At 33.6% G+C, this 22,687-nt stretch overlaps 2 protein-coding genes across 2 annotated transcripts; both read left to right on the top strand.

Annotated features, from left to right (window-relative positions):
• Positions 1–12,946: 12,946 nt before the first annotated feature.
• LOC127869018 (very low-density lipoprotein receptor-like) lies at positions 12,947–15,312 on the top strand. Its single transcript, XM_052411277.1, has 4 exons — positions 12,947–13,115; positions 13,345–13,536; positions 13,949–14,089; positions 15,104–15,312. The coding sequence occupies exons 2-4, from the start codon at positions 13,353–13,355 to the stop codon at positions 15,241–15,243; spliced, it is 465 nt and encodes a 154-aa protein (XP_052267237.1). The 5' UTR covers positions 12,947–13,115; positions 13,345–13,352; the 3' UTR covers positions 15,244–15,312.
• Positions 15,313–16,036: 724 nt separating this feature from the next.
• On the top strand, positions 16,037–21,225 carry LOC127869015 (membrane frizzled-related protein-like). The gene is made up of 9 exons (XM_052411274.1): positions 16,037–16,204; positions 16,739–16,928; positions 17,297–17,487; positions 17,792–17,941; positions 18,234–18,362; positions 18,656–18,783; positions 19,454–19,559; positions 20,217–20,339; positions 21,144–21,225. Exons 1-9 carry the CDS (start codon positions 16,144–16,146, stop codon positions 21,149–21,151), a joined length of 1,086 nt encoding a protein of 361 aa, XP_052267234.1. The 5' UTR covers positions 16,037–16,143; the 3' UTR covers positions 21,152–21,225.
• The last annotated feature ends 1,462 nt before the right edge of the window (positions 21,226–22,687 follow it).

Below are 22,687 nucleotides of genomic sequence, written 5' to 3'. Positions count from 1 at the left end.
ATTTGAATAATTATTGCAAGTTTAATGGCACATGGTTGTATAAGGGTCCTGGGTTGAAAATGCTCTGAACCAAGCAATAAAGATTACTAAGCACAAACGTCATATTGAGTTTTAAAGTATTAATAAGCTTGACGTAATTAAAGCAATATAACAGGTTTTTAACTAAATCCATTTAATAACTGGTAATTTGGTTTCTTTTAAGATGCAGCTCTAGATTATGTCCCAAAAGTGGCCAACTACGTTGAAGTCACCGTACCTCTGTACCTCCCAGATGACTTTAAGACCTTTTTTCGCATGATAAGGGGTACTTTTGAAAGTTCTGGAGAGAATTTCAGGTGATGATCAGTTTACGTAGAAGGATTGCCACTGGGGGTCGTGAACAAGTTCCATTGGATAAGGACTTACTATGACACTTTGGTATTTAGGTAATTTAGAGACAGTAAGGTCTATTGCAGACCGTTTTAACGTATCAAAGTCAACTTTTCTTAGACCATAACCGAAGAATGCTGACAGTTTTATGTGACAGTCTTCTTAAGACAGTAATATGTTGGCCATCAAACAATGACAAGAAGACTGTGATTGATGAATTTCAAAATAAGAAAGGCTTCCCTGGAGTCTTGGGGGCAATAGATGGGACGCACATAAACATTTCTGCACCAAGGAAAAGGTCTCCGGACTACTTCAATAGAAAAGGACACTTTTCAATAATCTTGCAAGCTGTTTGTCGAGAAGACAGGCGTTTCACAGATGTGTATTGTGGGTGGCCTGGCTGGAAAGGTGCATGATGCACGCGTTTTCCGTAACTCGCCTTTATTTGCTGCACTTCCCGGGTTTACTGGAATGAATCACATAATAGGAGATGGATCTTATCCGATTTCAAGATACTTGATGACACCATTTAGCGATAATGGTCACCTTTCAAGGGAACAGGTGAACTTTAACAAAGCCCTTTCTATCACCCGTGTCCTCATAGAAAACAGCTTTGGCATGTTAAAGAGTAGATTTCGCACGACTTATGTTTATAGATATGGTGGATATAGAGATTCATTATCAAAACAGTCATTGCAAGTTACATACTACATAATTTATGCATTTTAAATGAAGATGAAATTGACATTCTTTTTGAAAATGATGAACTAGAAAATGATGATAATAACTTTACATTATTTGTACCTCAAAATAATGTTGAAGGCGTTATGAAAAGAACAATTATAACTAGGCAGTTAACGATAAACTGAATTAATAAACCTTCCGTTTCTGTTCTACCTGTTGAGACGATTTAGTTTGGTTTACTTTTTATATTAAACATTATGAAACATACTAATTAAAATTTTCATTTACCATTTTGTTAATGCTTGGTTTTCACTAATACTGCTCAGTAGTTATTTACATTATTTTGTAATCAGACGGTAAGTTTTGAGTCCTGATCATGCATTTATCTTCATTTTTTTTTAATAAAAGTAATACAAAATTAAAGTGTCCATATGTCTGTTAAATGATAAGATATTTGTGTATCCAACAGAATTGTTTTCACATTAGGCAATTCTATGTTCTTGAAAATATTCTATTGCACTTAAATAAATTGACTAAAAACAATTGCTGTTCCATTTTTTTTAGCAAATTACATAATAAACGATTAAATATCTTTTAACAAAATTCAACAACAATAATAATAAGATCATCCATAATTCGGAATTTGACACTTATTTCATTAAAACTTTGAGTGAATGCAAAATGCAAAAGTGTTGGAAGCTTCTTACTGCAGTGCACAGTAACAAAAGTTGCATGCATGCAATTTATGATTGGAATGCAAATGTTTAACTTGGAATTGTAGTTAAAATATATTCAGAACTTCACACAAAGAATAATTGCCTAAACATGCATGTATCTAGAAGAAAACAATGGAAACATAATATCATATGGTTGACCTTTGTTACAGGTATTTATGTTCAGAATGTCTATAAAGGTATTGTGTTTGTTTTTATTGGTTTACTTTCATTGAAATTAAAATCCATAGATCACTTCTATTCATCACAAAGTAATTATTCCATACATTAGCTGAGAGTTGAATGTTAGATATATGTTTGCTTTAAGTGTCACATTCCATCACAATCTGTTTTAGTGTCGCATGGCTAACTTCCACTATGACTAGCTGTCATTGAAAACAACATATTCAAGAATATAAGAGCAAAATACGGCCTTATATTTAACAAAGTATAAGCAAAACAAATAAACAGGTAACTCTTTTCTGATCCCCTGCTCTAGACAAATATAGAATACACATGTAAATGTTCAAACAGACTGAAATCTGTATTACCTTTATAAAAAGGGCAGGCAACAAAACATTTTAATTCATAGAGGTTACTGGAACTAAAGCACTCACTTTAGAAGAATTGTTGTGTTAGGTTATCAATCTATGAATTGTGTCACTTGAACAAATCCTTGAATTTTCTGTTAAACAATCACCCTAATGCGGGTCTTATTTTGAAGAAACAAAATCCAGTTGAAACAAACTGTGCTTGAATGCTTGAAAAAAGGTGCTTGAATGCTTGAAGAAAATAATTCCTCAGGTGAGCTTAGAACTATAAATTAAATGGATTCCATCCAATGAAACTAGTAAAACTAGGCCAAGAACAATAAAAATACTAAACATGTGCCAGTGGAGTACAGATGACCCCCCCCCCACATTCTTCTTTTGTCTATAACTTCCACTCATGTAAACACAAGCAAATTCGTTGGATTGATATGCCTCGCCAAATAAATTTTGTTAAAGGATGGGTATAGAACTAAAAGAAAGGGTATAAGTGAAGGGTTGTGCCTTTTGTCAATTATTTTTTAGGTCTTGCACTGCCTGATAATTGAGAACAATACATCAGGACATTTGAAAATCCATTCAAGTAGTGTTATTGCATAAACTTTTGCTCTTTAACTTGCTGGGTTTGATTCCCCATGAAGTGCTATAAGAAAATTCAAGGTCAAATAAGTAAGGAACATGTGGATCAATGGACATGGAAAACGTGTGTCGTATATCTAAATTTTATGATGACATATTTTAAGTTTCCTCATTAAAATCGCATAACAAAATTTAGAGGTTTACTTCACAAACTTAAAACATAAGCAAACAAATAGCGAGCAAACTGACAGAGAGAGTGACTCCAATATACCCAATTGTCAACATCGTTTGCGGGGGCCAGTTTTTTATGTATGTATTGAAATTCTTAAAGTTTTTATTTCTGATTCATCATGTCAATAAGATTTTTCAATTATCAACTTTCTCATTCTGCATTTGTTTAGCAACATCTGAACGTGCTTGTTCTCTCTGCTTCTCCTCTTCACCATATTGTTTCAAAATTTTCAATATTTGATTTGAAGAGCTTTTTCTTTTTCTTGTCGGTTCAACTGTATCTTTAACATTGAGTTCTTCACCTGAGTCAGTGTCTTCCTCCAAATCCCCTGAACATGCTGATGAACTAGAAGCACTTTCTAAGTTTGAAACTGTATATGCTGGATAAGTATCATGCCTTTCCCCTAGAATATAGTCCAATTCTGCTTTAAATTCAAAGGATGTTCTCCTTGCTCCTGTCGCTCTGTTGCTGTCTTAAGCTCGACGATAAGATTCCACGATGGTCTTCCATCTCCCTTCAACCTGCTTGATATTAAAATGGTAACCTTTACTGTTAAGAGATTTGCACAGTTCTTCCCACAATTTTTTTTTCAACAGGAGGTTGTTGAACTTATCTACATTTGCTTTGTACAGTTCAAGAAGGAGCAGGGTATGAGATCTTGTCCATGTAGTACTGGAAGTATCTTTTTCTGGTCTTTGGTTCTCAGGCAGAGACTCTAAAAAATATTAAAACAAATGTTTAATAAAGCCTATAGATAAAACACTGGTCTGTACAGGAAACAACTAGAGCTTTGTAACAGACGTGTCATATACCCCCACATTGCTGCATTGACACAGAATATTTTGCATGCTGTCTTCACAAAAAAGAGAAGCTAATTTATGGGGATGTTTAAGAATAATTATGCAATTATCATTTATGGCCATTTTGACCTTTGAACTCTTGCATTCTTTCGCATGACTTGCCGTCCAATGACTGTGAACACAATTAATGTACAGAGTCATTTTTAAATCTAACAATGAATGACATAGTTATGGACGGACAAGCTCATTTATGGCCATTTTTGACTTTTGAACTCCAAGTGCAATCCTTGACCTTGGAGATATCAACGTAATTCTTTCAAATGACACACCGTCCAATGGTTGTGAACAAATGTAACGAGTAATCTTAAAATCTCACAATGAATGACATAGTTATGGCCCGGACAAGATCATTATGGCCATTTTTGACCTTTGAACTTAAAGTTTGACCTTGACCTTGGAGATATCGACGTAATTCTTTCGCGCGACACACTGTCCAATGATGGTGAACAAATGTGCCAAATGATTGTAAAATCCCACAATAAACGACAAAGTTATCGCCAGGACAAGCTCATTAATGGCCATTTTTGACCTTTGAACTCAAAGTGTGACCTTGACCTTGAGATATCGACGTTATTCTTTCGCAAGACACAATGTCCAATGATAATGAACAAATGTGCCAAATGATTTTACAATCTCACAATAAACGACATAGTTATGGCCCGGACAAGCTCATTTATTGCCATTTTTAACCTTTGAACTCAAAGTGTGACCTCGACCTTGGAGATATCGACATAATTCTTTTGAGCGACAAACCGTCCCATGATGGTGAACAAATGTACCTATTCATTTTAAAATCTAACGATAAATGACATAGTTATGGTCCGGACAAGCTTTTTGACCTTTGAACTCCAATGTGACCTTGAACTTGGAGATATCGACGTTCTTCGCATGACACACCGTCCCATGATGGTGAACAAATGTACCAAGTCATTTTAAAATCTAACGATAAATGACATAGTTATGGTCCGAAAAAACGTTCGGTTTAAAACGCACTTAGTGACTCCGTGACCTAGTTTTTGACCAAGCATGACCCATATGCAAACTTGACCTACACATCATGTAGATACAACTTGTGACCAAGTGTGGTGAAGATCAGATGAAATTTAGAGACAGACCAACAGACAGAAAAAAAGTGACTTCTATATAGCCTCCATTACCAATGGTAATGGGAGTATAATTACAGCATCTAAAAACAATGACAATTAACACACATCTATAAATAATGGCAAGACATAAACACTAAAACATTGTGAATAATAGAGAACGAACTGTTAAATATCATAACCCTTTCCTACATACACACTTCAAATTGTGATCACTTTTGAGCAGGCCTTGACCATTCCTTTAAGAATCATTGTGAAAGGGTGTGGTAACATTCACAGCATGATAGGCCAGCTTCTATGTTGCGTTTTAGAAAGCTGCACTTTTGGAGGTTGGTCATAAGATTTTGCATGAGTTTATTATGTTGTAACAATAAGATTTAATTTATAAAACATTACAGGTTAAATGTGTGATATAATGATCATTCCTAAAAATGTATTTGTTTTATAAATACAAAGTAGGAAATTAACTCAATGAATTTCATCATCACCATCATAAATCCTCATTTTTGTCAACATCAACAGCAGCATCAATCATCATCCGCTCGTGGTCACCCATATTCATCATTATAATGATATTGGGAACAAACTCACTCCTTTTTAAAATGAGCTTGTCCGATAGTAAAACATGCACTTTCTGCAAAATGTCAGAAGAATCAATTACCCATTTATTCTGGGATTGTAACACAGTAAAAATACTTATTAAAGATATCTCGTATAGCTTAAAAAACTCAAATATACGAATAGTAATAAACAGCAAAATGTTCCTTCTTGGTGATACAAACGTAAATGACAACTGCTTTATTCTTATCATGGAAGTTAAAAAGTACATTTTTGAATGCAAAAGGAAAGAAGTAATTCCACATTTTCAGGGATTTAAGGCTAGCCTAAAATTATCTTTAAATATATATGAAAACACAACAAATGCATCAAATAAAGGATTTTTTGGATAGTTATAAGATTAATATGTAATTCATAAATGCATGAATAACAAAAATAACTGTTATTAACTCGTATTATATATGAAACCTGCAAAATGTGTTTTCTTAATCAAGTGTCACTATGTTGTTTGCATATTGATCATAACGTTTATATTGATAGTGTTGTAAACTGCACTCCAAGTGTAAAATCAAACTTTGTTAAAAAGGTCCATTTTTAATGACACTAGCAAATGTACTAGGTTTTATTTTATTTTTGAACACTGTAACCATAGTAGTTGTAAATCTGACTCTTTTCTTGTATTACTATGTTGTTTGCAATTTGATCATAAAGTTTATATCAATTGTGTTGTAATCTGCACTAAAATTGTAAAATCAAACTTTGTTAAAAAGGTCAATTTTTAACGACACTAGCAAATGTACTATGTTTTATCTCTTTGAACACTGTAGCCATAGTTGTTGTAAATCTGATCCTTTTCTTGTTTAAGAATTAACACTTAATATTATTGGGCTATACATATATAATTATTTAAGTTAAGTAAAAAAGGTAAAAAGGTTGAAGGAAGTAACGATCCTAATTCAGCTTGAGTAATGATTGTATTAATATAGCGAAAACACATTACATATGGTAATTTAAGTATATGAACGAACATGCCATTGTAATTGTATGTATATGTATATGTATATATTATGAATGAATAAAAGCATTTAAACAGGAAAAAAAAATTAATAAAATAATGATCCTTGTCAGCAATACATGTACCCTTAATTCAACCACCAAATTATGCATCATCATAACGATCATCAACATCATCAATTATCTTAAGCATAAGTATTATTGCTATGATCATAATTACCACAATCACCATCATCATTGTCACCATCTTCACCATCCTACCATCACTATCATCTTCCTCACAACTATCATAAACATCATAAACTAGAGCTTTGTCACAGACGTAACGATTACCCCCTCATGCCGCATTGACACAGAATATTTTGCATGTTGTCTTCACATAAAACAGCGGACATCATGCTCAATGTTAAAAACGCACTAAGTGACCCCATGACCTAGCTTTTGACCCGGCATGGCCTATGTTCGAATTTTTCCTAAACATCATCGAGATACAACTCCTGACCAAGTGTGGTAAAGCTCGGATGAAAACTACTTCGATTTGAGAGCGGACACCATGCTGAATGTTTAAAACGCACTAAGTTACCCCATGACCTAGTTTTTGACCCGGCATGACCCATATTCAAACTTGACCTCAACATCATCTTGATACAACATCTGACCATGTTTGGTGAAGATCGGATGAAAACAACCTGAATTAGAGAGCGGACACTTAATACGGACCGACAGACAGACCGACTGACAGACAGACAAGCTCAGTCCTATATACCCCACTAAACTTCGTTTGTGGGCATATAATTATCCGTTCATGGTCACCATTATCATCATCAGAATTATCCGTATCAGCATTACAATCCTTATCATAATCACAATCATCATCACCAACAGCCTACCTCCCCCAACACCATCATCACTAGGAGTACCAGCACTTGTCTTCCTTGCAATACAAAATAAATAAAATACAGCAGCTATAGGATTTTTTTATACATTGCAATATGGCAATTTCCATTGTGATGTTTAATTTTCAAATAATTTTAAATGTAGAGGCTTGCCTTTAAAATGAACAAAGAATTAACTAAGTTCAAAATCAATTCATGTACAGTATTGGTAAACATTGTTTACACACACGATAATTATAGTCATAAAATAGGTCCGCAAATAATTGTATGCATTAGATGCCTCCTGACCTCTGTGCTTCTTCAGAAAGTGAAGCAAGTGTTTGTGATATATGCGCATGTGCGGCTTACCTAATATCTTACCAATTACAAAACATTAAGTATTTTAAGAAATGACAACATCACGTTTACTTTGAAATTAAAACAAATCAATCACTTTTTTCGCGATAAACTATCTGAAAAAAATACAAGGACATGAACATTTTTGTATATTTGAATCCCTTATTATCATTAAACATGTAATCAATCACATTTGCAAGTTTCATTTGAATGTAAAGAGATAAGAAAAATGTGAATGACAAACCTTGCCTCAGTAAGAATACTTACATGTACCCAATGTACACGTAACTAGTAACCGAGCGGACAATGACCAATCGCGCGTCAGTTAGGTGGTAAGGTATATTTTATTTGACATTAATAAAATGGAAATTGAAGTATTGGTAACTGATTAACAATAATCACACTTATTAATTCAAAAATTTGACATAATAATTGCGTTGCTTTTTTTTCAAGTTACAAATATTATAAGTTTAAGCATACCATCTGAATTCAGGGCCTCTACAATGGGTTGCTGATGATATGATATGATTCTCCTCTCCATCAATACTTTGACAACAAATGTACGGAAAATACAGTTAAGCTTAAAGAGACTTCTTAAACAAATGGCAAAATCATGCTTTAAAATCGATGATACTCCAGATTATATCAATAAAATATTGGAAGAAGATGAAATTACAGGAAATGGCATTTGTTAAACCACCGTCTTTCATGATAAAAACATAAGCCAAAGTGTGCATATCCGAATTAATAGATACTGCTCAAACAAAATGAAAGAACACCATAATATTACAAATATTTGCAGGATAATAAATATGCACATTCATACTGTTGTAATGCTCCAAAACTTAATATTTGTTTGCCTTTGGAGACTCAGAATTTGAAACCAAATGCGTAATCATTTTACTCACATGTCTTTGTCGGCCATGATGTTTGATGAACGCACTTAACGCTCGAAAAAGCCATATCCCATTGTTTAGTCATACCCGTTAAAATATTTCACAGCATGCAAATTATAGGACATATTTATGAAAATATTACCACAAATATATGGAATTTATACCACACACATATTTTGAAAATTATACAACACATTTATCAGAATTATACCACATATATATCAAAATATTGCATACATATATGAACTTTTAGAACATATATATGAAAATATCAAACATAAATATAAAATTATACAACATATATTTGTAATGCAAAAATATATCGGATTTTACCATATATATATATATATATATATATATATATATATATATATATATATATATATATATATATATATATATATATATATATATATATATATATATATGAGTTTATACAACATATATATGCAATTATACCACACACAAATGGAAATATACAGCATATATATGCAATTATACCACACACAAATGAAAATATACAACATATATATACAAATATACCACATACATATGGAAACATTGAATTTCGCAACGTTTGACACACCATAGTTAATACTCGCTTTCTTAATCGAAGGTAGAGAATCATGTTTCCTCTTATGCTTGTATTAAGACTTATCGCCCTTGTCAATATACGCTTTTAAACCTGAATAATATTGTAAAAAGGTTGATTATAGTCTCTTAAAGCGGGTATATACGATTTTTTTGTGTTTAATTGTAATATATTGATAAAATATGTTACAATAACACAAAATAGGCAAGAAAAATTATACATTAAAGCCGAATTTCATAAAATGCAGCAAAGACAAATTAGCGCCCCGAGCCGATAGTGACGTACATATTTTCCTACAATAACCGAAGCATTCGTCTTTGTATTATTAACCGTTAAACTACGAGGAGTGTTCCATGAGTTCATGGATTTTCGCTATAACTTATTAGTTTGCTGGTAAAAGTCAATGAAATTTACATATTATACAAACCAATTATCACGGACTTGATATAAGCTAAAAATGCATGAATTCCATAAAGCGCGTTTGAAACGCGTTGCCATAGAGACCTCAGTAACGACATGCGGCGCACGAGTGTATTTTATTATAAGTATGAGCGTTACGCGAATTTAAATTTGGTTTAAATGTCGTTGATAAACAGAATTTACGGCAAATTTCACGTTACAGCGCCTAAGTCTTCCTTACAGCCCGGATTTGGCCCCTATGGACTTCCGCGTCTTCCCGGAAGTTAAATCACAGTTGCGCGGTATTCGTTTTGCAAGTAAACAGGAACTTACACTTGCAGCAAAGTGAATCGTGTCGTCTTTTGACGCTGACTGGTATAGAGACACTTTTGACAAGTGGATTTCCCGACACATTAAGTGCATTCGCGTTGGAGGTGATTATGTGGAAAAGATTTGACAGTTGTTAACTTCATAACGTCATTGACGTTAAACAGAAACGTTACACGTGCGTCGGTGTGCGCATTGTGCACATGTTTAAATCTCTGATATATATTTATTGTTTTATGTATTTCCATGATATTTGGAAAGTATATTTGGAAAGGACGAAATATTCTTAACATGTTATTTGTTTGTCCATTTATGTTACCAAATGAAAGTTATAGCGAAAATCCACAAACTTCTGGAACACCCCTCGTAAGTTTAGATGCACATCGTACATGTATGGTATACATGCTGGCGAATTCGGCTGTACAGCCGTTTTCAATTTCAGAATTTAATATCTGGCTTATTTCGCATTTATCGACACATGTTCTTCTTAACTTTTATTTTAATTTATATTGAAATATATATATAATAAGTTTTTTACACAGTTTATATAAATTCATAAATATTTGACAAAATCGTATATACCCGCTTTAAGTTCAACTTCAACAATAATGTGAAAGCGTAATATTAATTTATTGTATAGACTTTCAAAATATAAGCTATCTATGTTAGATAAAACTTTATAGCGAACCAAATTACAATTAAACAGACATTAAGGACATCATGAAAATTGGAAGTTTAATATGACATCAGCGTGTTCATTATTGTATGTTGCACAGATTTGTATTTCGCGGATATGACCTTTTTAATAGATACATGTACATTGCTCCTGTGCGACTTAATGGTTATTGTTAGAAATAAAACACGATTCCTATTTTAAAATCCTACAACTAATAATAATTGGACAATATAAAGAAAAGTGGAAAAGTCAATTGTCAGTTTTGTTCTATTAAACTTTCTATGACTAAATATGACTAAACTAAAAATGAAAAAGTATAAATCACTGTAAAACTTTCAAATTTCTACCCAAAAATTACATTAATCAGGTATGCCTAAATCAATCATTATTTCAACGTTTTTTTATTAATATTTCAAAATAGCAAATGACGTCAATATCTAAGGACGTGCAGAATCATCGCTGTCCCGTCTTATTTAGCTGAATTCTCAAGCGTTTAATATTGTTATCAGCATACAATGCCCTACTTCGATGCTTATCTATTGACGATTTAGAACTGACCCAAATTCGATGCTCGGTCCAATGTGACACGTGTCTGTTTTATTTAGTTGTAAATTGCCGATCGTCATTTTAATCGTAGACTTATTCAAGTGGCTTTATATTGATAAATGTAAACATTTAAATTTTAAAAGCTCCAGTAAAAATCAAAAATATAAAAATTAAAAAAGGAAACAAAGTAGCCAGCAGCAGGACTCGAACCAGTGACCCCCGGAATCCTTAGTAAAAAACGCATTAGCCAACTGAGCTATCCTAAGCATAAAAAATGCGTATTTTATACTTTATATACGCAATCTGCGTAGTTTCGCAAATTAAAACGACAACAACATACTTCTCCAAATTATTCAATCGTTTCGCGTTGCAACGCTTTATAATTTTTAGGTTTTTAAATCGTCAAAAGATGCATATAATGGCTATATTAGACCATGGCAAATGTTCAGTAATACTATTTCCTCACAAATATCATTACTAAACCGAAAATTTGCGAATCTGAAACAACTTTTCTCAATTTTGTCAATTTACCAAACCGTGAAAAGATCCCTAAAGGGTGGCATAATGAACGCATTAATATTTTTGATGACTCTTGGCCTGACCGGCGCAGTACCGTCTAACAGAGATTAGTTTAAATCTATATCGTACATTAAAATAATAAATACTATAATGTTATTTACAAAATTACTGAATTTGTTATAACCGTTTTGATTGATATGTAGATGCATGCGACGTAATAAATCAACAGTGTTGAACATATTTCAAATTGCCACTATGATAATACGTTGTACATATAGCGGTCTAAATTTTAGTTAAGGTCAATATGATTGCATCAGCTCAGTCATTCATATCCAAAACACATCTTACACATATCAAAGTGTCATTTAATTCCTCATAAAACTTAGGCGTCCTATTTGTATCGTTCAAACTATTTTTTCTAGATCTCTCTATGTAACAGTATTTTCCTTGATTATGAAACCGACCATGTAAATCGTGTATTGTTGTAACTGACAAAGTATCTTCGGTGCACACCAAAGTTGATTTATATCGCAATAAACGAACATGTTTTATTTCTTGTAAATGTCTAGCTGGATCGAAGTGGGGTCCTTATCATAACGATAGACTCGTCTTCAAAGTTTTATCTTAAAGGAGTGGACACCCATGCAAGGACATAAGATAAATTGTGTAATGTAAAAAAAATCTCAAGTCCGCAATTAAGACGTGTATACAATTGATAGACGGCAATGTATTTACTGTTTACAAATAACATGTGAGAGCTTTTGGTATGTATTGTGTCCCTGAATTGTGTTTATTTAACCATTTTCAGCTGAGTAGAAGTTGGAATACCAGATACAGCATAAGACATCGAGGTTATTTGCTGACAGGTTCCTCTAGTGGTCCTGTCCGTATGCAGTATTGTCTGACTATAATATGATGTCACTGGAATAGTGTGTGTACTTGTGTTGTGTATACTAAAATGTTTCAATGAACAATTATATGAGTTGTCTGTCTCGTTATTTCAGCGCATTACGTTGCATGCATTCGTGATTTGTTTCATTAGAGCATCGTTTTATGTAATGTCCTGTTTGTGTTGAAGCTTTCAGAGCTTTTGAGTGTGATTCGCAATTATTTCTGACTGACAACATTTGGCAGTTCTCCAGTCATACCGGAATGAATAATGGTGACAATTATGGAAAGAACCTCAATTGCATCTGGCGAATGCAAGCGCCAGAAGGCCTGAAAGTTGAACTTGTTGCCAAGTCTTTCAACCTAGAGTCTGATCCTTCGTACGTCATTGATATATTATTCAATCAATTTAGTTCTATATAGTACTTATACGTTGTGTAGTTATCTTACTAGGCGAATAATACGTTAAACGAAATGAGCTTCACGTTTGTATAATTCTATTTTGCTAAAACCTTTCTTGGTTTTCTTTTGAAAACAATACGGTGGAGATTACGTTTTAATTAAAATGTTTTTAGCGACTTCCATGGCGATATGTTAATTTCATCTTAGCTGTTCGTATGACTTCGTGGAACTTTTCGACGGTGACAGCATCAATGCTCCGAGTCTTGGCAAGTTCTATGGCAGCGATGTTCAATCCGATCACCTCCAATCAGAGATATATGACAATCAACTTTATTACTGACGACAGCGACCAACACACCGGCTTCACCATGTTCTACAACTTTACCTCTCAAGTAATTCGTAAGTGTTAGACAGAGGTAATCTTTACCTATTAGTTTTTATTTACACATGTTGCTAACAATTACAATTTATTTCAGTCATGTGTGAGGAACTATTTATTTGCGATAATTATACTAGTAATGCAGTTGTTAGCTAGAACTTTGAATAATCAACTTAAACGATAAAATAGTTTGTTGAGTTTTTTGTTCATTTTTGTTGCACTAGCTTATGGGTTAACAATTATGTTATCGTTTACACGTGTTAATAGGAGTAATCGGAACACTATCATGTGCACCACTTGTAAATTCAGTTTGAGTCGCAATTCATAATTTACACTGTTTCTTGTTTAAAACATAAACAATATAATAGAATATATTCCGAAATGCCTGCCCCGTTGTATATATATTTCCGAATGAAACGGTGCAATTTTCAGATCAGTGCCTTAACAGCCAGTTTAAATGTACCAATGGTCGCTGCATCGACGACAGCTACAAATGCGATGGAGACGATGACTGTTTGGATGACAGTGATGAACAGAACTGTCCAGCGAGAGGAGTAGGAGGAGGAGGGGGAGGTAAGTTGTATCCCTCATTATATTTAGTCATTTGAAACTCTACATTCATATAATGTCTTCATCGGATATAAAATATTGTAAGGAATATGACATGTCATGCATATTTTTTTTAATGAAATGCTAATTATTGTAAATTCTAATGCGATTTTACTAGTTGACATATGTTGTATGCATTTTCTATTCGTAAAATGTAATATGAAGAATAGAAACTGTATTGCTGTAGTTTAATATCTTGTTGCATATATTAATATACCGTACCGTTACTTAAGTGTCGTTCTATGCCATTTTCATTACTTTTATTGTGTATACTTACTGGAAATGTCATCTGTTGTTTTCTGTTGTAACTGTCTATATTTTTTTTGCTATTTTCAAATGTGTTTTTTCCAACTCAGGCAAGTGAAATTATACTTGAATTTTACTTTTATTATTTAGATTTCTATGTATGTGTAGCATATGCGCCTTCCTACATCTATGGTTGCATTATATTTTGTGCTATATATCATACTTTATATGTACGTTGATGCAGTGTTGTAATCAAACGTGTCGGAAAAAGTAGAAACCTTCATTTTAAATTCATACATTAAATTATCGTAATACCTTTTTTAAATCAAATTATCTTACTCTATTGTATGCTACTTGTGCGGTGTAAATATCGAGACTACCGGTATATAACATCTATTTTTGACGTGCAAATACATCCAACGACATCCTTTCTTGGCCAACACAAACTGACCGTTAAACGATTCTTTTGAAATGTTCGTATCGGAATCAACTAAAATCAATAATAGCATTGTTAATTGTATTTTAATATAAATAAAAGATGTTATTGTCAACATGAAACACAGGAAACAAATACCAATTTTTATCTTGTTTATACATAGCCTGGAACGACAGATGAAGATTGAGAAACAACCATTGTTTGCAAATCAAATACATATATTTATACATTATATGCTGTACGATGAATACAAACAGAGTAATGTGTGCATTGTTCCCCCTTGTACTATATAGCAGGCACTGGAAGGTGTGCGGCGGATAAGTTCAAATGTCCCGATGGTAGCTGCATAGACAAAGACTGGCTATGTGATGGTGATGACGATTATGGGGACGGTACGGATGAAAACACACAGCACTGTCCGATATTCGGCAAATAACTGTGGTTTATATGGACTGCTTGCAATATTTTGTTCCAACGATATACGTTGAAGTAAAATTTAAATTTCGTCGTATGTGTGCCTATATTTAAACTGTCTCCAAAACGCAGATAATCATGCTTGCGTTTTTATGCAAACTGTTTGAAATGGATGAGAGGCTTAAGTCGGTTTTCTGATCTGAATATTCAGTAGAAGCACGTATGTCCTTGTAATTAGTGGACGTGTTATGTCTTTGTTGCAATGAATAGTTACATTTGGCTGATATATCCCAGCATCATATATAGTAACGATCAGCAGATCGATAATACCGGTACGTTTCAATCATTAATGTATTTTATACATCAGTTATACTTGATGTAGTTATCAGAGCATTGTAAACATAAACACAAAAAGGTTTGCAATAGCCTTATGCTAAACAGCGTAAAACTGAGGATTCCAAACACTTTGGGCCCATGTAGAATTGTATCTACCGTGGTATTTTCTGCCAACGGTGATCATTGATGATCCGGCCATGTTGAACGACAGTGCGAATAGTAAACATACACGCATCAGTCAACCATCAGAATTTAAATGGAATACTATCACTGAAATGATCATCATTTCAAACATAACAGTCTTCTTGTGGGTTTTGACTTATTTCGTTTGACATAGTTGTCTACATTATGATAAACGTAAAATGCTTCGCCAAGTTTAAATTGACTTTAAATATAGTATTAAGTTATTAAAAACTGCGTTATTATAGTAAAGCACATTTTTGTTCGAGTTATTTATATAACGTACGTCATACCGACTCTTATCTTAATAGAACATTAGAACTAGACGTATGTGTCCACAGTGTGGTGCACCATCTGTCTTTGATGACACGCATTGCATTGTATTCATCTCTGAACGACAGTCAGAATGTTTGTGTTTGCACTGTATGGCTTGTTAGCTGTTTCCGGGGCTTTACCAGCTGACCGAGGTAACTTTTATTGTTAAATTGTATTTAAATAGTAAACTGTTAACATTTTGTTTTATAAAATCCATGGAAAATTTTCTATTTTCAGTAAGTACTTATTCAATCCGTGTATATTTATTTATAAGATTCTCAAAACTATTGCCAATGAAAATTGATAAATAGATTAAACGGTACAACTCATATCGCAACCCTTGAATAACGGTTTTATATTTGGGTATTTTTAACTTTTAAAAACTACAATGGCATACTTTCCTATAGACAAAAAGACAACGTTTAGTTGTTTTTATTTACCAATAATCAATACAAAATTGTTTCATAACATAAACATAATTATAAAGGAATACTAAAATGTCTTAAATATTATCAGTAGATACATTCTTATTTATACCACACGTATTTTATGAAAGACAGATCACCATCCGAATTCAAAACGCTTATTTGCGATTACAGATAAATGCAGATTGAACATAATTGTATTATTTTTTCTTTCAAACATAAACCTAGTACTAGTTATTAAAACCTTTGCTAACAATTCAGTTGACAGGGCAGTGGAGTGTGGTTCGCAGTTATTTTTGACGACAAACTTTGGACAGATCTCCAGTCATGGTGGATTCAACAATAGCCACAACTACGGCAAGAACATGAACTGCATCTGGCGTGTACAGGCACCGGAAGGTCAGAACGTGGAACTGGTTGCCAAGGATTTCGACGTTGAGGCTGACCCATCGTAGGTCTTTCATACGCCTTTGCATATTTAATATTGTTTATGAAAATACACGTGATTGGTCAGAAGAGAGACATTTATAGGATCTTAGTTTATAACCGAATACACCCTTATATTTACAACAGAAACAACACTACAGAAACAAATAGTTTAACACCACGATTAAAATTGACGTCAAGGCCTGCTAAAAACATATTTAAACATCGGGGTTTAAACAAACAAGGCGTATTTAATTGTGTACTTTGTTAATATTATAACTGTATTAAATTAAGAAATAGAGGTTAATGTTCTTCTTTTTTATCACTGGTAAATAATAGTTATGATATAAAGAAAGAAATTTCTCTGTGCATCTAAGATCACATTTTTAACAGATGCGGTTACGACTACGTGGAACTTTTCGACGGTGACAGCGTCAACGCCCCAAGTCTTGGCAAGTTTTGTGGAAGCGTGTTCAAACCGATCTCGTCCACGCAAAGATACCTAACACTCATCTTTGTAACCGATGATAACCAACAACAAACCGGCTTCGTCTTCTTCTACAACTTTACCACCGAAGTTATCCGTAAGTTTGACTGTCAACTATGCAACTAATATTCCTATTTAAGCAATAATACGGAAGTAACTAAACGGCAATTGTTTTCAGGTTGTACTTTGGTAAACAAACATAATATGCATCACACTCTTTATACATACTTGATTATAAAAATACGCATGGTTCCTATTACAAAAGGCTAAACATTATACCACGAATTGTTCTCCGATCAGTAATGCGGCAGTAATAGAATAGATACCTATTCGCAAATGTTCCGAGTAAATGAAGTGGCATTTTGATGCATTTGTTTCTTCTCACAATATCTTTTCATCAGATTCGTGTCTGGACAACCAATTTGCTTGTACCAACGGTCGCTGCATCTCAACTACCTATAAATGCGATGGAGATGATGACTGTTTGGACGATAGCGATGAACAGAACTGCCCCGCTGGTGGTGGCAGTGGAACAAATGGTGGTTCTGGAGGTGGGACCTGTATTGCCGGACGATTTTGTATTCACTTTCGATTGCGATTTTACCTCATATGTTTATGTCTCAGACTAATTAACTCAAATGGTTCGTTGTAAGGACTAAAAAAATATTTGTTGAGTATTCGTATAACAAGATACAAAACACTTTCTAACAAACAATTTTCTTTTCTCTTTAGTCTTAAGTTGTTTCTAGTGTTTTCCTTATACAGTTTCTACTGTGACATTGACATAAATGTTTCCAAACATATTAACATTAACTTTGCTTATGAATGCTCTCATTTGAACAGCATGTGCTGCGGATGAGTTTACGTGTCCTGACGACAGCTGCATTGACAGGGACTGGCTCTGTGACGGAGATGATGACTGCGGGGACGGCGCGGATGAGAAAGTAACGACCTGCAGAACGCATTCACCAGGTACGTTCATATAACAACCATGACTTGTATTACGGCACAGGAAGCCATAAATTGTTATCAGAAAATGTTCAAAGACGTGGCTAACATATTCTGGTGTTCAATGAAACACTGAGGTATATATCAAAGGTTCCGCTTCGTGGAAATAAAAGTCATAATATTAATAGATGTTAATAATTGTGCTAAATAATTTAAATCTTACCGTTTATACTTTAAGAGAAAAATATTTTAAATACATGCAACGAAAAATAAAAGTTGTAACAAAACCATGAGATGTAAAATTGTTTCTGTTGAAGTCCAAGCCGCCTGTGGCAACACAGACCTTACTGGAACAGCAGGAACAATAAAGAGTCCGAATTATCCATCAAACTACCCGAATGACGTTCTGTGCATCTACCATATCATCGCCGATGCATCCACCACTGTGCGTTCATTAAAACAATATACCTCTTTCATGTTATTTTTCCGCTAAGAGATTGTCCTATTTATTGACTTCTTAGCGTGATCTTGATCTTTGGAAAAAAAAGGTTGTTTCACGCGACTCGTCGTATTGTGATGGCGGGCATTTGTGGTAATTGTGTTACAATATTTCTCACTTTATGGCAAAGAAATGATTTTGATTGGAAAGCTCAAGCTTTTTATATCCAAATTTAACCTTTGACCTCTAAGTGTGACCTTGACCTTTGAGGTAGAGCTACGGGTGTTAAATGCGATAACGACACGTCGCTTCATAGTTGTTGATACTTGTGTCTGAAAGTTATTTCAAAATGCATCAATATACGGCAAAGTGTTGGATGAGACAGGAAGCTTGACCCAGAAGCATAGACATACAGACTGACATTGCGACTACAATATGCCGCCCTCTTTGATGTGGTATTAAAAACGAAAAAAAAAACATGTTTGGAGGATATCATTCTTTTTCTGTTTTTGTAAATAATGTGTATACACAAGATGGTGCCTCTATGTAATATATTACAGTTATGAGAAATAATGCGACATGCTATGTTTATATACAGACGATTCAAGCACCAACAAACAATTAATACACAGAGTACTGTTCGATTGAAGTGTTCTTGCATTTACGTCTTTTACAGAGTATTCATTTCAAGTTTGACAATAGTTTCGATGTCGAAGATGACGACACATGCCAATACGATTACATAAAGATAACAACTGATGACGCCAATGCTAATAAGCATGGTAAGTTATTTTTATAATTACATACTGATAATAACTTATTACAAAATTTATAATAAGCATGGTCAATAATTATTCATGACTACATACTGGTATTAACTGATGACACCCAAGCTGATAAGCATGGAAAGTTATTATTTATGATTACATTCTGATAACTACCGATAACGCCAATGCTTATGGTATTATTTATTACTACATACTGATATCGTCTGATGGCGCCAAAGCTTAGAGTACGATAAAACCATGATTTATTGCGCAAACGTTAAAAGCGTGCGAGTCATTGACTAAATGGTAACAAAAATAGTAGTAATGGTTATACATATGGTAAATGTGCTTGATAACCAAGGCAACTATGGTAAGTTCGGACACATTATCGAATTATTCAATTATTTTGTGTCATCATTTTAAAATTCGTATAGAGAAAAATAGAAAATGATACAGAACAAATATCTTTGCTTTTCGACAATTAACACAATGGCGTAAATGCAATACACATATATATTCCCTCAATTTCGTCGATCATCTTTCTCCATATAAAACTGTATTAAATCATGTTTGATATATTTGTACGAATCAAAGTTTCTTTTTAAAGATATCATACATAAGTATTTGGAAGCACTCCAAAATTATCTAGATGTATGTTTATTTAATCGGTAGGCCCATTCTGCGGAACAACTGCCCCAACACCGTTCAATGTTCCTGGCAACCAAGCGTTCGTAATGTTCAAAGCTGACGGATCTACCGTCAGTAAAGGCTTCCGGGTCGACTGGGTGGCTCATGGTATAACGAACTATAATATACCTTACACCTGTGTCCGTGCAAATGAACGTCCAATGTCCGTTATTTAGGCTAATTGACAAAAATATTTTAGCGTGTCGAAAAGTTTCCGTCGGCTCCGGGTTTTGCTTTGCGGTAGTGACCGCACAGCTCTAGTGCCTGTAGTGGTATGTAATCTTAATCAAGTATTGAACACAGTGTCGTCTCGTCGACGTTCTAGTCTGTCAGAAGTATCTTTCTTACTCAAAGCTACTCACTATTTGTCTGCGATATATTGTCACTTTATAATAAAATGCACACTTACACATGTGCGGTATTAGATAGAAAATAGTTCAACCAATCGAGAGCCTTCGTGCATTTTGAAACTGTTCAGTTTTGCTTTCAAACGTTAACGAACCTCAGCCTTTTGGCTTTGGTCGGATCAACTTTTTTAGGTTGACTGGTCGGAAACTATAATGCGAGGAGGCTCTGATAAGTCGGAGCTAGTGACAGCATTGACTTATGTTTTATTTGACAATTAGCCCTTTAAGACGTGTCAATCGAGGGCAGAACTGACGATGTTTTGGATTAAAAGTAACATAATGAATGATTAGAAATGGTTGATTATCCAATTATTTTGTTCAATCCTTGGACATAGTCTTAGACAACCCGAAACACGAATCAAAATATGCTGCCGCAAATGGTGCATAGTTTACTACCCTAAAGTGTGATGTTACAATATAATTATATTTCATTTTGTATTCATTGTATCATCTATGAAACGATCGTTGTCAATTTACAGCTTTCTACAAAACATTCTCGTTGTAGGTAACTGAAGAAAAGCGTTCGAGCCGAGCAAGAGATTTAAATAAACTGTTTTGATGTATTTCAAATAAATAAGTTTGTGTAACTAGTTTATTTTTTCCTTGTGTTAACAATTAATGAGTTAAAGAACATTTCAACAACATTATGCATGCATATATACTACTGTTAAATTTTGCAAATTTAAAGAATAATTTACCAGTAATATTTAAAACATCAAACAAATATTGATTTTTATCTTATAAAAACAGTGACATATGGTATTCAGAAAAAAGCAACAACTGCTTGTAGCCCATACATATATTTAAAAAACGCTGAAATCTACGTTTTTACAAAGTGCTAAAATCATCACCTTCAAATCAAGATTTTATAAACTAATCGATGGATTTTGCTGTGTGTGTGTAAGGGGCAGAATCCACACTATGCGCACGTATCAGGAATTGATGTCAATTTAATAAAGAAATTTCGTTGCACTTTCTCTTTTTCCAATTACAATTAACAATAAGTCTTCCCTGATTCATTCCGTACGACATATAGTTTCTAGTAATAATTGAGGTGTTTATTTATAGATTACGGATGTACATTTCAATAACAACGTTCTTGATTCAGGCTGTGTTTTTATCATCAGGCCAAAATTAATTGATGTACATTTACATTTCGAAAACAACGTTCTTGATTCAGGCTGTGTTTTTATCATCAGGCCAAAATAAATTGAATAGATATGCGTCCTATTTACACCTATTACTTGTAGATTTAAAAACAAATATTTCAAACGCTAGTCCATGTTGCGTTGAGTTTTAGTATTTGTTTTTCTTATTTATTTTGTTTAAGCCAATATGTTTACGACATGAACAGTTTATTTTGAGTTAATCATTTAATATTAGCAAAACATTGCAGACTTTCAAAAATGTACAGCGTTTATTATGCCGCGCTTTGTGTTCACCTATTATTTATTGAAAATGGAATAAAACTATTTCATTTTCATTTACACTCGCTCAAAAGTAAGGGATAAATTTGATCGAATAACTAAATAAGGTGTTGTTGCCTTAGTTTCATCCAAGGAACACTCACTCTACATCGAAGAGTAGAATAATTTTAATCAAGACCACGCATAAATGTATACAATATTAAATGCAAGCATCTACATGTGCAACAGAAGCAATGTAGTTAGTAAATGTCGAATAATAGGCAAAGTAAAATTGAATACAATAAAGTATTTGCAAGTTAAATCTCGAAATTGTATGCTGTTGGAGAGCTATAAATGGCCATCTTGAATTAACCCATTTATGCCTAGTGGGCTCTCCCATCCTTCTAAATTGGATCAAATATTTCCAAAATAAGGGAAGTCTAGTATATTTATTTCTATATTTAGCATATTTCTTACAGAAATTCCTGTAAGCAAACAGCGCAGACCCTGATGAGACGCCGCATCATGCGGCGTCTCATCTGGGTTTACGCTGTTTGCCAAGGCCTTTTTCTAGACGCTAGGCACAAATGGGTTAAACAGTTCGATTGCTAGTTTTCTTTCACACGTTTATATGTTTCTTAAC

This window comes from Dreissena polymorpha, chromosome 2 (assembly GCF_020536995.1).
Source record: "Dreissena polymorpha isolate Duluth1 chromosome 2, UMN_Dpol_1.0, whole genome shotgun sequence".
Taxonomy (NCBI): Eukaryota; Metazoa; Mollusca; class Bivalvia; order Myida; family Dreissenidae; genus Dreissena; species Dreissena polymorpha.
Note: the sequence above shows the minus strand (reverse complement) of the source record. Positions and strands in the feature narration are given on the sequence as shown.